General features: G+C 31.8%; 1 protein-coding gene across 1 annotated transcript; it reads right to left on the bottom strand.

Moving 5' to 3' along the window:
- Positions 1 to 3,494: 3,494 nt before the first annotated feature.
- Positions 3,495 to 11,332, bottom strand: LOC139492927 (uncharacterized). The gene is made up of 6 exons (XM_071281076.1): positions 11,278 to 11,332; positions 9,828 to 9,842; positions 7,558 to 7,809; positions 6,872 to 7,108; positions 5,183 to 5,230; positions 3,495 to 4,538 (listed from the first exon to the last, which is right to left on the bottom strand). The coding sequence occupies exons 1-6, from the start codon at positions 11,330 to 11,332 to the stop codon at positions 3,811 to 3,813; spliced, it is 1,335 nt and encodes a 444-aa protein (XP_071137177.1). The 3' UTR covers positions 3,495 to 3,810.
- Positions 11,333 to 16,153: the final 4,821 nt, after the last annotated feature.

Below are 16,153 nucleotides of genomic sequence, written 5' to 3'. Positions count from 1 at the left end.
TTACAAAACCTGATATTTTAGAGGGTAGATGACATGGAGGGTTCATACCTTGTATACTGATGCATTATAGGGTGAAGTTTCTAGCCATATGTCCATTGTTCTTGACCTCATTTTCATTTCTAAGGGTCTGCTTAAAACATGTATAGATTTTGTATCGCATTGATGAATTTTTAAAGCGAGACTAACCATGCTTTCCAATCAGCTTTGGTGTCATCAACAATGTATTAACTTGTGAGTAGGTTCAAGTTTGGTGTGAAGCAATGGTCAATAGTATTTTGTATTCAATAGTAATAGCATTATCACACCAAATTTTCATGGAAATTCTTTACCTCAGTCATGGTTTAGAAATTTTGAAACTTTTTTTAGTTATAAAGAAAAAAACAGAATATAGGATGTCCATCCATCACACAAAATCAGTACATGGACAACAAAACACACAGAAATTACAAGGAAACCGCTCTTTTATGACTGCTCTTTGTCGCAAAGTCACGGTGAGGCTCTCAACGCAGAGTTAAAAAAAACATCACCTCACTGTAAGTTTAAGACGGCTCAATTGCACAGGTTTCAGGAGATTTTTTTCTAAATGATTCGGATGGACTTTGTTCGATGTATCATCGCCAAAAAGGACCTGGTAAAAAAAAGAACATACTAGAAATTGGTACATATTGGAATCAAACTAGTTCGTACGCATATATGTAATCTAAAAACTATGTAGAATATGTTTTAGTTATTGAGGTATTAAATGAAAGATAAAGGTCTTGTAATCCTGATGGAAAACGTATTGACTGACAATTTTGAATAATGTATTTATAAGTAAATGCATTCGAAAATTGAATGCATTTTTTGCCTGATTGCCTGTTTCCCAGTTTTCAAGATATGAAGTACATGGTTTGTTGAATCTGAAATTCTAGTAAAACCATTATATTACGGTATATTAATCCCGTCTCCATAAAATGTTTGGAAGTGAAAATCGCCCATAAATTTTCAACATTGTCTTTGTACAATCCGTACTTAGCCTGATTTTAATAGAATTACTTGTATGTTAATCTGTTTCTGTTCACTGAATTCTGCATACTTTGTTGGATAGTTTTTATACCACCGCAAAAATTGAAAATGTTTTGGTCGTATATTGGTATGACGTTGGCGTCGTCGTCCGAAGACATTTGGTTTTTGCACGGTAACTTTAGTAATGGTAAATAGAAATCTATGAAATTTAAACACAAGGTATATGACCATGAAACGAAGGTTGGTATTTATTTTGGGAGTTTAGGAATTAGGGGCCAAAAAGGGCCAAAATAAGCATTTTCTTGGTTTTCGCACTATAACTTTAGTATATGTAAACAGAAATCTATGAAATTTTAACATAAGGTTTATGACCACAAAAGGAAGGTTGGGATTGATTTTTGGAGTTTTGGTCCCAACAGTTAAGAATAGTTATCAAATGTACCAGGATTATAATTTAGTACGCCAGACGCGCATATCGTCTACATAAGACTCATCAGTGACGCTCATATCAAAGTAGTTATAAAGCTAAACAATATAAAAGTTGAAGAGCATAGAGGATCCAAAATTCCAAAAAGTTGTGCCAATACGGCTAAGGTAATCTATTTCTGGGACAATAACAGGCCAAAAAAAGGTCCATAATAAGTATTTTACTTGGTTTTTGCACAATAACTTTAATATAAGTAAATATAAATCTATGAAATTTTAACCCAAGGTTTATAACCACAATGGGATTGATTTAGGGAGTTTTGATCCCAACAGTTTAGGAATTAGGGGCCAAAAGTATTCAAAATTAAACTTTGTTTGGTTTCATCAAAAATTGAACTATTGGGGTTCTTTGATATGCTGAATCTAACCATGTATTTAATTTTCATTTTTAATTTCAATTTTAATTTTAATCTTAATTTTTGGTCCGGTTTTCAAATTGGTCTACATTAAGGTCCAAAGGGTCCAAAACTAAACTTAGTTTGATTTACACAAATTGAATATATGAGGTTCTTCGATATGCTGAATCTAACCATGTATTTAGATTGATAATATTCGGGCCCGGTTATCGAATTGGTCCACAGTGAGGTCTTAAGTGTCCAAAATTGAATTTTATTTGATTTCATCAAAAATTGAATTCTTGGGGTCCTTTGATATGCTCAATCTAACCATGTATTTAGATTTTGGATATTGGAATACCACAAAGGGATGGTAAGAAGTGTCTTTGGGAGTTATGGCTCAAACCGTTAATGAATACGGTGCAAAAAAGAGGGAAAAAGGGTTTCCATTTTTTCCATTTTATTTTTTTATGATGAGAATTAATATTCAACAGCATAGTGAATTGCTCAAAGGCAAACAATTTTTTCAAGTTCATAAGACCACATTCTGTATCTGCTATACTGTGTCAACTATTTAATCACAATAAAAATTTAGAGCTTGAATGTTGTGTCCATACTTGCCCCAACCGTTCAAGGTTCAACCTTTGCGGTCGTATAAAGCGGCGCCCTGCGGATCATCTGGTTCTCATTGGAAATCGACCTAAATTTAAACTTTCCTTTATAATAAATAGTTTTCTTTATACTAAAATAATAGTTCTTTTGAAAAAATAGATAAAGTTTGAAATGGCTTTACTTGCACCTATACTATGGTCTTGAAGTATAAATTCTGCGCACTAACCTTGTTTAACATCAGTAATATCATAGTATTCTTTTTGTCTTTAATAATATTTCTTTTATTGTTAAGTCTGGGTTTTTTTTGTGATATCCATTTGACGTGACTCTGAACTATGTATCCCGTCATACTTTTAACGACACACTTATTTTATATCTATCTATTTGCCGCCAAACGTTCGATTCTACGTCAGAGTTTATGTTAATCTAACCATGTGTCTGTCAGAGTAAAGATTCGGTCCCAGTACTTAAAAATCCTTTATGGGGAGGATTTTCATAGATAAACTAATAAAATCGAATATTAGAAAGGCAAAACGAGTTTGATAAATTTGAAGTATGCCTTTTCGTGCTTCTTTGTTACATATGTTTTTATTTTTGTTTGAGGACTGCTGTACCCCTATTTTTGATATTTTGACCTATTGTGTCTGTTTGTTTTGTTCAAGTATCGTTGTCATAATAATGGAATTTGATTCGACTGTTATACAAGTGAGAGGTTTAGCTAGCTATAAAACCAGGCTCAATCTACTATTTTCTACATAAGAAAATGCCTTTACCAAGTCAGGAATATGACAATTGTCATCCATTCGTTTGATGTGTAAGAGCTTTCTGCTTCTGCCATTTTATTAGGGACTTTCCTTTTTGAATTTTCCTCGGAGTTCAGTATTTTTTGTGATTTTACATTTTTCTATATATTATTATTGATATGGGATATCCATCCATGACACAAAATGAGTACATACACATCAAATTACACAGAAAGAGTAAAGAAACAGCGCTTATTTTACTGTTCATCTTTTTTTATATGTTAAATCAAATATAATTAGTTATCAAAAGTACCAGGATTATAATTTAGCAAATGTGAAATTAAATGACAAGTTTACTTCTATGGCATTGATTTAAATGCATTTTTAATCGATGATACTTCTTTCAAACATGTCCCTGTCTTTCAATGATAGGACGTTCTTGGTGACTATCAAACTAATTGATGTGAATCTCGTTCTTTAAATGAGAATTTTTACAAGTCTTTTTATAGATTTGTAAGTTATTTCACTATTTTTTCCTAACATTTAATGACATTAATTTAGACCACAACAATTTACCGATGTTAGAACATAGTTCTTAAAGCTACTTAATTGTAGGACGTTTAGAACGGTCAGACATCTGTTTGTATGCTATTCGAGTTTATTTGAAAATGCACATGATCTGACTGCATGTTCACATGTGCTGTCAGGTGTAGATCTCTTTCTAGGAATCGTTGCACTGAAGTGTTATTCTGAACCTCTTGGGAAACAGTATTTACAGGTATTTCTGCATTGCATTCTCTTGAATAATCTACATTTGTCTGTGTTAGAGAAGATCTTGGAGAAGGTTCTAATTGAGTAATTTCTGTAATGACATTATCAGGGAACTCAATTAAACTTTGAACTGATTCATATGACGGCGGAAATGTAGCTGGGCTGTAGTCTGGTAGCTTGTCAAAAGCAGCTATTTCATATGGCGGCGGATCATCGTTATATATTGTGAAAACGGGATTGTCATGCGTCTCTCTTTGACTCGTAATCAAATCTGGGTCTCCAACAATAGAAAGACGACTTGTACTGCTATCCTGGTGATGCTCTTGATTTTGAGGCTGGTTGTGCCTTGAGCTGTTAACCTGCTGATGCTCTGGATTGTGAGGCTGATTGTGCCTTGAGCTGTTAACTTGCTGACGCTCTGGATTGTTCAGCTGATGTTGCCCTGAGCTGTCAAGCTGACGACAACCTGTATTGTAAAGCTGATGACGTCGTTGACTGTTAAGCTGACGGCGCTTTGTATACAGACGGTATATTCCAAGCGCCATCATTATCAGTATGATAAATAATGCTCCTACTATAGCACTACCTGAAATATGTCAGTCACAAAAAATTATATAATTAGTACATGTATGTACTAATAACAGCGAACAGTAACCTATACAAAATTTAAACTGCTAGTTTTAAAGTGAACTTAATGTGAATTTCGTCTCTCAAATATTTTCAGAATTAGTAACTGTAGTGAATTCGGTCAATGCTGAAAAAGGATTAAAATGCTTTAAAAGGAGTGGATTGCCTCCTCGACTTAATAAACGACAAAACAGCTATAGGAATAGTGGTAATACACGTATAATTCATCTTTTATTTGAGCATGTATGAACACGGTAAGTAAATGCAAACATTTGGAAATAAATATATATATATAAAAGTTTGGAGGTGGTACAATGTAAATGGTCATTATCATAATTTTAATTTTGATTATACTAAGCATGTAAGTATAAGACATTGAAATTAGTGCTTCTCATTGCTTCAAACTTTTTCGTTAATCCCTATAGATATTCTTTTCTCATGGCTGACACTCTAAATTTGTATTTTTTTTATAACAAAACGATAATATTTTTTAATATACAGCTGTAATGAACTTTTATCACAGAGAAAATATTTTAAACACGAAAAAGTGATAATCAATTTATCCTTGCATTTGAATAGTTCAGCAATACAAAGTTCACTTACTTATAACAATCGATGGGTCAGTATTCTTTTCATATTTTTGGGAATAAGCTGAAAAAATAATAAATTACTACACAGTGGTTGGAATTAATGTCTTTTATATGTAAACTTAAATTGCATTTGCACTGCATCGACTTAAATGCAATGATTACCTCTCATGACCATAAGATTTTTTCCTGGTTTGACCATTTGTAACTTTGTATTAGCACAGGTTGTAAAAGAATTCATCATAGATTCCAGGATTAATATTTTATATGCCAGACGCGTGTTTCATATGATCAAAAGAATCAGCAGTAATGTAACGATAGAATCAAAAAAGTAAATAAGACCAAATAAAGTATAAAGTATACTCGTCATATCGAGTGTTTAGTACATTAATTTTGTCATGATTTGGTGCGTTTAGACATAATTCGGATTGAAAAGTTTCGAATCAATTCATCTACATAATCATTGATAATTCAAAGTGTCTTAACTTAATGTAATTTGTATTTTGTGTCAACACACTAGAACACTTATCACCAATGCACCTTCTTAAGTCTTTTCTAACCGGTGTCACTACAAAAACAAGTTACCTATGAGGAAGGTGCTTCGAAAATTTAATCCTTGTTATGGTAACGTTAGTGGTATAAATCTGAATAATTCTATATTTTGCGTTCATGAAATGCGTTATTAGCTATATTTGGCACTACTTTTTGGAATTATGAGCGTCACTGATGAGTCTTATGAAGACGAAACGCGCGTCTGGCGTACTAAATTATAATCCTGGTACCTTTGATACTATTATTCATTCGTGTTGCTTGGCATTGTAGTAATTACATTTCTTAAAGTTACCATCACAGCTTTAGGATATTTTTTTTTATGACTAGTTTTTGTAAAATTATGTGCTGTTGCCGATCTTCTTATAACCGAATATTTGACAACCGGGCAAAAAAGATATTACCAATGATGTCCTTTCGTTGTATATGATTTAGCCGTATGTTATGTGGGTAAATAATGAATACAAAAATATGGTTAATGTCACTCGTCTACTACTTATAGAAAATTAATTATCACTACATGAAATGCACAGTATTGTTGACTGGTATGCGGGTAAAAAACTTTGTGCCAAATTTCTGGAATTGATCATTTTCTATAATGCGTATTTGTTTCTCATTGTTTAGTTTGTATTTATGATTGTTTTTACCTATTCTATTATTATAATGAAATATATACCTTTCCCGGACTGATTTCATATTCGTCAATGTTTGTGTATGCATTCTATTTAAGTTCACTGAGTGAGTTAAAAAAAAAAAAAAGAATGGTTGACATCTAAACTCATCATAGATACCAAGATACGTATTTAGTACCCCAGTCGCGCTTTTGATCAGTGACACTCGACAAAAAAGGTTATAAGGTAAAATAAAGTATGTTCATGTGCCAGTGATGAACTTTACAAGTGATTATCTTTTGTCCTATATATATATTTTTCGTGCTACTTGAATTCGGTGATCTGCGACAGCTCCTATTAAATTCGTTCTCAGCGTGTGCAAGATTTCATGATATTTAGAGTTGAATATATTCACGCTTATTTATTGTAAATAATATATAAGTCTCTAGTAATTTGATATAGCATTTTTTATTGTATTGACACTTTCTTCTGCATTTCTTTTGTTCATATCAGAAACCCTAAAACATAATTCTAGCTTTACCTACTTGTACTGTAAACATTGACCTCGAACCTGCAGGTCGCTGAGTTACCGGAATAATCAGTAGCATTATAGACCAGTGAATATAGTCCAGGTGGGAACTTTGTATTGTAATAGCGGTCTGGTGTGGATAGCGATTTTATACCGACATTGTCCCGTATTTCTGCAGTCTTCCACACAATGTTGTCATTTTCATTTCTAGTTTGACGTTCCGGGCAGTAAATAAAAACAGGCGGAGAAACATCTGTTAAAACACAGTATGAAAATTACAATAACACAGGTTAAAAGCTTTCATTGGAGTCTGAAAATCGTAACAAATAAGTCTTTAAATCCTTCATACATCTGAATATTGATATTAGTAGCAAAAATTGTTAAAAAGAGATGTGCGTTGATATCGAATGCACGTTAGACAAGTAAACATATCTCAAGACGACCATAGACATTAAATTAATTATTACTAGTGTATTCTGTAATTGTAACAGTTTTGAAAAATTATTAAGAAACCAAGTAAGAAATATGACCGTTGAAGTGATGTTTTGTGAAAAACTGCATTAGCCGTTTCTTTAATTAATCAAATACATTTCATTTAGTGAATAAAACGGAAAATAATCAATAAGCTACTATACTAATACATTATTTCTCAGAATTATTAGTACATTTGTTATACGATATTTATAGAAATCATTTGCATACCAATGACTAATACTGTGAACCGGCATTCAGCCTCATTTCCAAACTCATCAATCGCTGTCATACGAACAATTTCCTCTTGTGGCCCTGAACACTTGCATCGACTAAAGTTAGCTTTTGACAAAGTTGTTTCTAGTTGATCTCCTTTCCAATCAATTACCGTAAGTGGGAGGTACAGTTCCGCATGGTTGATTGATGGCTTTATATAAATATTCACCTTATGACCTTCTCTTGGACAATCTAGAAATTGTGGTTCTGAAACGTGTTGATATATGTTTGTTATATGAAAGAATTATAAGGACACAAAGATATTGCCTGTGCTAGTAACTTGACAATTTACTGTTAATCGAGTATACCGTATATAGATTAAATTGAAACCTTGATGGGCGAGTGGCCTAAGTAGTTCAGCTTATGTATCACTATACAAATAAGGAGATGTGTTAAAATTTCTAAAGTTGAAATGAACAAATGGAGTGAATTTAAGCAATTATAGGCACTCGTACGGCCTGAAACAATGAGACAACCCCATATCATCTAGACGGGTCTATTGAAGGTAAGATAATTTAGAAACCTAATGGTCTAATTTACGTTATGGTTTAATCTATATTTCAGTTTAAAAAGGTAAGCAAAAACACTGTTATCTATTCCTTCCCTTTATTATAACATGTATAAGGTCATTCATTCATCTTATGCATTTTACAGGTATTATACATTAGGTTTATCCTTTTGCCGTATCATGATTCTATTGTGTGCATGTGCCATTAGACGTCGTGTAAACAGCAAATCCAACAATTTATTGCGTGCGAAAAATGTCAAAACGATAACGTAGCTGTGAATGTCGCAGGTATTCTTGACAAAGCAACATCCATTATTGCAATTAAAGAAAAACAGCTTCGAGTATTACAAATAAAAAGTAAACAGATATCATCTTTTTAAATTACATTATTACTATCTTTTTAAATTACAATATTAGGACTGCATTTATGAAAACAAATCACAGACTTTTCAGAAAAGCAACTTTATGAAAACTCTATCAAACAACAAGGAAAGGTTCGTCTAGCTCCGGTTGTCTACTCTAGTTCGTTCATATATGTATATATATATATACATCCATCATTTTCGTCATTAGTAAATGACTGTACCAAGTCGGAATAAATGACTTTTCGTTTTGAATTTTTCTTAGATTTTCCTTTATTGATGTACATCTATTTGAATATAAATTATATTTCATTTACCAGACAACAGATTTTAGAAATGCCATATGTAGAAAAGAAATTGCTTGATCTTCCGGGGTAAAACAAATTTTGTCGGAGTGATGTTGCATCCTCCAATCTCATTCTTTCTATGATGAGTTTCGATTCGTTGAATTCGATGTGGCAAAGAAAGATTTGTATGTATTCATCGGTTATTCTTTTCATTGGGTATGAATTTTGTATTCAATGATTAGAAATAAATTATGTTTATTTTTATCTCTTGTAATTGTCTTGTTTTATGGAATTGATTAACAGTTTCGTTGAATAAATGTTGACAGCATGATGTGCATATGTGCGACAGTGATGAAACTTTGAGCAAATGCAGGAAGCTCGTCAAGTTATTTTTTAAGATACATGTATTTCTTTATAATTTTCTTTTTTATATTTGGATGACACATACCAATGATCTAATCTAATTGTCCTTTTGACATATGACCCAAATTCTCTTTGATTCATGTATAATTCTATATAAAATTAGAAAATTACAAATCTTTTAGGTAACAAACACCTGATTGATAGGAGTCAATAAGGCAACTATAACTATACTGAAACAGCGCGTCAATTTTGGACAACATATGTTTAACTACGCGGAATAACTTCATCTGATAAAACATTTTTTGAAATAATGACGATTGAAAGGAATTGTATTAGAGACAGTTCATTGCCTGACATGAATAAAAACGCTTTGACATACGTTTGTCAGTAACATTAAGATCATAGTGTTCAAGGAAAAGCACTCAGTTCCACTCTGATGCTTCAGAGACTTCATACACGGAGTACACTCGACTCGAGTTTTATATTTCATTACAGTTCTTCTCCGATTTTAGCATGAGCACGTGCCGTAATCTTCAACCCTAGGCTGTTGCTTTCTAATTGACGTGATATGCACATTCGCATTTAGTAATACAAAAAACTTCATGAGCCATCTTTAGTAGACTTTTTATTTTGAATCTTTTTTAACTGACTTAATGTTTAGATATCCTGAAAAATGATTTTTACAAGAATAAAAGCTCTACTCACTTATGTACTTTTTACCTGAAAAGAAATACATTTAATATGTTAAAGTAAAGGAGTAGGTCCGGTAAGACCCCTTTTTGGCCCCAAAATATAGCAGTTTTACAAAATTGTTAAAATGTAAACTTACAGTTATTTATTAGAAATTATAATGCTTGTGCTACATAAATATAGTCTGTTTTTGACAATATAATGTACATATATCGTGTACTAGCATCATTAAGTCATGTTAGTCATGTTAAATTACTGAAATCTTCACAATTTTAGCATTTTAGCTAAATTTCAGATGGTTTCCGTCTGAAATGAAAGTGACCGCATTTGTGTTCATTCTTAATATTAAAATGTGAATTGTAATTGATGATAATATATTACATATATAAAGATTGAGGTGAAACACGGATGTGGCCAAAAACCATCTGAAAAGTGACATTTTTGGTATATTTGATAGATTTTTCATATTTGAGCTTGATTCGAAGCGTGTTAAATGACTTAATCAGTTACAATATTTTACATAAACTTATTGAATCAACTGAAATAGACAATTAAGTGTTTAAATAGTTATCAAAGGTACCAGGATTATAATTTAGTACGCCAGACGCGCGTTTCGTCTTCATAAGACTCATCAGTGACGCTCATATCAAAATAGCTATAAACCAAACAAATACAAAGATGAAGAGCATTGAGGATCCAAAATTCCAAAAAGTTGTGCCAAATACGGCTAAGGTAACCTATGCCTGGGATAAGAAAATCCTTAGTTTTACGAAAAATTCAGAGTTTAAAGTGTCCAAAATCTTTCGTCAGATGAACCTGAAATTTGATGCGAAAATCAGCCCTTACCGGACCTACTCTTTAGTCTACACTGTTGAAATACATTTATTGTACAACTTTGAAATTATGTTGGACTATCATATTCATAAATGATGAAATTGTTGAAATAAGCAAATCGAATTTTGTAATATTATGTGTTTGGGTTGCTCACTTAGTTTGTCACTATAACTGAATAGTAGGCAACTGTCAGAAAAGCTTGCTCTAAAACCAGGCTTTTCCAACCAATTTTTCGGAAAATGAGTATACCAAGTCTACGATGGTTGTTTAAATATTTATTATATTGGTTAAGCCGATCGTGTGTCATTTATACAGTTGATAATATTTTTTGTTATTTAGTATTGTTATATAAAAGTGAAGAATTAAAATACAGAGGTTTTAATAATAACAATATAATTATTTGCACGATGTAAGTTGCATTCTCCGTAACCCAATTTCTATATCGCTGATCAACATATCGAGAAATCATTAGATTGATAACATTCCGCTTTCTTAGTTCTCTATGTGCTTTGTCAGCTTTTGACCAGAAAATTGTGACATATTCAAGAATTATTCCGTTCATTTAGATTATTTCAGACTTTGTGTCTTCATTAGCTCCAGACACTGATCAGCATTGGAAACAGGGGACTACAGAATAAAATATCTATAAGATCTTTAGAATCGGTTTCCTCGGATTTTTCCCCCATTTTAAGTTTTTATGACCAATTATAAAGCCTGTCCTGTAATGTGTGGTCTTCTCAATATTTTATTTGTAATCATAAGAAAATAATACAAAAATGAAAAACTTACACATGTTGTTCTTGTCAAGAATATAACCATTGCAGCAAACTGATTTACAGTTGAATGCAGAACAACGATGGCGATCAAATTCACATTTATCTCTTTAAAAAAAAAGTCAAGAATTATTAAAATTGAGAATGTAAATGGGGAATGTGCCAAAGAGACAACAACCCGACCATAGAAAAAAACAAAAGCAGAAGGTCACCAACAGGTTTTCAATGTAGCGAGAAATTCCCGCACCCGGAGGCGTCCTTCAGCTGGCCCCTAAACAAATATATACTAGTTCAGTGATAATGAACGCAATACTAATTTCCAAATTGTACACAAGAAACTAAAATTAGAATAATACAAGACTAACAAAGGCCAGAGGCTCCTGACTTGGGACAGGCGCAAAAATGCGGCGGGGTTAAACATGTTTGTGAGATCTCAACCCTCCCCCTATACCTCTAGCAAATGTAGAAAAGTAAACGCATAACAATACGCACATTAAAATTCAGTTCAAGAGAAGTCCGAGTCTGATGTCAGAAGATGTAACCAAAGAAAATAAACAAAATGACAATAATACATAAATAACAACAGACTACTAGCAGTTAACTGACATGCCAGCTCCACACTTCAATTAAACTGACTGAAAGATTATGATTTCATCATATGAACATCAGGCCCATCCTTCCCGTTAGGGGTTTAGTAACATACCATCATAACATATATGAGAAGAACCCGTGTCATGCCAACAACTGTTTTTAGTATAAATGTGTTTAATTCCGATGCAAAGACCCTATAAGTGAATCAATATTAACGCCAAAATATGCAATCTTTAATGACTTGACAACAGAATCGTAACTATATCCCTTCTTAATAAGTCTATTCAAAGGCTTTGTTAGTTTTTGAGGTGAATACTGATACCTTTGTGCTTTATAAAGAATATTTCAATAAAAGATTGGATGTGAAATACCTGAACGTATAAGAGGTCTGCATGTTGAGCTATATTTACGAATGATGTCCTTATACCGATGATAGAATTTAGTAAATGTTTTGACTAGTTTGTGATATCGAAAACCCTGGTGTAATAATTTTTCAGTAATACATAAGTTTCTCTCGTTAAAATGTAAAACATACTTCAAACTCTTTGATACCTTTATTCCACTAAGTTTATAATCAAATGTCTAAACCTTGATCCAGTAGTTGAAATAATAAAATGTTATTGTTGACAACAGATAGAACTGCATTCAGAGTATGTATATTGTACGGGAGCTGTACCATGCATTAACAATGCACTGATTATTAGTAATTATTACTTTATATTTTTTAAAAGGGCATTAGGTTCATATTCATTATCACTGATTTGACTCAAATGCTCACATTTCATTTATAATGTGTTTTAAAGTTTCAGCAGTCTGATATGAATAATTGATAATGCATGGCATAGGCGCGATATTAACATTGCGTGTGTATTTTAGTCTAGACGCCATCTTATCAACCATCAAGATGAAATCTGAAGACTGCCGACAGTCACATAACCCGATTTAAATATGAACATCAATATAAATGTAAGTAGATAGACCTCGTGCAATTGAACTGTTTTAGGTCTGTTAGATCTTATTTTATAGTTTAAACAATAAATTAATCGTTTTGTGAGGAACGAAATAGTCAACGAAAGGGTTCACCTCTTGTTTCACTTTTGATGTTGACAATTTTTCCTATTCATGGCTGAACACGAATATATCATGCGTAACCAACATCTTACTAATGGGTTGAACTGATGACTTTTTGATGCATTTGCATGCGTATAATTCATCTATGTTATTTTAGCTTTTTTTGACAAGATTGAACTATAGTGGTTGCTAAAGCCTAATTATTAATTCATTATTTTCGTTTTATTAATGACTGAACAACACAAAAAACAAAAGTAACTTTTTATATATCATAGCACATAAGTCTTCAAATGACAATATAAAAATTGCTTAAGGAATAAATAAAATAAATGTTTACAGGAAAGAATGTATAATGCCGAATTTTTCTATTGGAAAAGTGTGTTGATCATAAAAGTAACTTTGATTATAAAGGTTGTAAATTTTTGAGAAATTAAATTTGACTTTTATATTTGTTTTAAATGGCTCTTGTGTTATCTTCTATTCATATTTTGAAAATATCGAATTTCCATTATATTTTGCGGTTTGTTATTTATTTTTGTAGATTAATTGCAATCCAGGCCTTTGTCTTTGTTTTTTCTCAAAATTTTTCGTTTTCTTCTTTTTTCCCAATTATGGACGAAACACACACAGAGTAATTGTTTATCATGTTTAACCTTGTCTTGGTGTCGTGTAACATAATCGCAATATCTTCATTTACAAAAAAAAATGTCTTTCTTTGGTACGCTTTTGTGTCCTTATGTTTAAAAAAGGTCATCAATAAAAACCTTCACAGAGCAAATGTTTAACATGTTGTCTCGGTGTCGTGCTACATAAACACACAATTCAATAGAGTAATCAAAGGTACATTGTACCAAGCTTATAATTTGATACGCCAGGGAAGCTCAGATCAAAATAGTTAAAAAGCCAAGCAAGTATAAAGTTGAAGAGCATTAAGGAGCAAAAGTTCCCAAAAGTTGTGCCAAGGTAGTCTATACCTGGAGTAAATTAAAATCCTGATCATTTTGAATAATTCATACTTTTGCAAACTGTAAATTTATACAAATGACCATATACTTGATATTTATGTTCAAACCGTTGTGCTGACAACATGAGTCGTTACCCGCGGGACGAACGTCCACCAGCAGTGGCATAAAAACAGTATTTCGTTAACAAAAAAATTTGCAGTTTTGTGTCCCTATGTCTAAAAAACAATCACAATGACTTCGAATGTTTACAACACAATCAACAAAATTCGTAAGGCAAAATACCATAGAATATATGTCCAAACAATACCTTATCATATAAAAATTAAGTAAACAATACAAATGAAATATTGTTTTATAAAACATAAAATCTAATTTTAATTGAAAAATAATCTTAAAGAAAAAGTTTGATGAATTAACCAATGCACCATTTCTTAAAATGCTGTCATGTTAATACATACAAAAATTGGAAATTCCACTGAAGCCGGTGCTAGTGGTATCATTTCCAGGCCAATAAAGGATAATGATAGCCTTTTTAGAATTTTAACCACTTTCTTAATTCATTTATTTGGTTTTGATGTTATATTTGTTATTCTCATAGGATTTTGTCTAATGCTTAGTCCGTTTCTGTGTGTGTTACATTTTGATGTTATGTCGTTGTTCTCCTCTTATATTTAATGCGTTTCCCTCAGTTTTAGTTTGTTACCCCGATTTTGTATTTTTTCTATCGATTTATGAGTTTTGAACATCGGTATACTACTGTTGTCTTTATTTGTAGGACGACTCAATGAAAGAATCGTATGAAAGTATCGATGAAATACAGAAACTTAATTAGGAAGTCAATAAAAGTATGAAACAAATAGTTTGTTTTAAAAAGTAGCATAATCATTAAATATTGTCACATTTAAAACATTAATTGCAATAATGTAGGATATAATAGATAAATTTCTAAAACTAAGTAAATAAAAGCAACACTATTGTTCCGGTGTTCAAAAGTCATAAATCGATTGAGAACAAATAATCCGGGTTACAAACTAAAACCGAGGGAAACTTATCAAGTATAAGGGGAAAACAAATGATCAAATGGAAGTGCAACAAAAACAAACGCCATCACACATAGAAACAAAGTATTTGATAACAACTGCCATATTCCTGACTTTTTCTTGTCTTTACTGCATAACCAATTGTTACAAAATATTAACATGAAAACTAATGAGATAAGCAATATCAAAAACAAAACATGCATACAATATATATCAAAAACATGCATAACATTTATTAAATAATAAATATGATTTAATAGTATGGACCGCGATTCCTTAATTCTGAACAATATCAAAAAATTACAAATTACACTTTGACGGTATAAGTAATACAAAAACAAAACATGCATACAATATGACAAAAAAAAAAACATACATCATATTTCCTTAATTCATATTTCATTATTTTCATTGATATCAATATACTAGTAAACAATAGATACTCAAAAAAGCGATAACGGTTGTTTTGTACTTAAATCATCTCGTATTGAGAAAAAGAACATAACTAAACATGACTGAAAAAGCCACTTGTACGGACAAGGGGACTTCAAATTCTTCTACTTTATACAATCTGCTTTGTGAGGTAGTGTTATACTGAATGAATCTTAATGTACCATAAAGATTAACCAAACAACAGGACGATTTTTAAGAGAGAGGTGAACCTTAGAAATGTTAAAGGCATGGAACAGTTGCAATTTTTACAATCGTCCATCGTAGGTAAACGAACAAGGAAGTAAATATAGAACGATCCATTATGTAAGCTTAATGTTAATATTTATAACTTACCCTGCGACTGTTTTATAAAACTGCAAGAATACAAGTATAGTAAAGCTGACAAGCACCCTATTAAATGAAGTAGTCCTCATCTTTTACATTCGGAATGCAAATAATATGGAAACATGATGTTGAAGATAATACTCTTGTTTAAGGTCAGGACGATCGATTTTCAGCGATTTTTGTGTGCATTTATTCTACAAATCAAATATTGGAAAGATAAGAGATCTCAAGTGGATTCAAGTGACATTAAGATTTATTTTAGAGCAGTAAAACGATTTTATGTGTTGTTT

The sequence above is a fragment of the Mytilus edulis genome, chromosome 10 (assembly GCF_963676685.1).
Source record: "Mytilus edulis chromosome 10, xbMytEdul2.2, whole genome shotgun sequence".
Taxonomy (NCBI): Eukaryota; Metazoa; Mollusca; class Bivalvia; order Mytilida; family Mytilidae; genus Mytilus; species Mytilus edulis.
This window is presented reverse-complemented; position numbering and strand designations above follow the sequence as displayed.

Bases quoted from the DNA above. Each gene is read 5' to 3' on its own strand.
- LOC139492927 (XM_071281076.1), bottom strand. From the start codon at position 11,332: ATGGGGGAAAAATCCGAGGAAACCGATTCTAAAGATCTTATAGATATT. The intron at 7,109-7,557 runs GTATGCAAATGA...GTGTTTTAACAG, and splicing joins GTTCACAGTATTAGTCATTG to ATGTTTCTCCGCCTGTTTTT. The intron at 5,231-6,871 runs GTAGGTAAAGCT...TTATTTTTTCAG, and splicing joins GGTCAATGTTTACAGTACAA to CTTATTCCCAAAAATATGAA.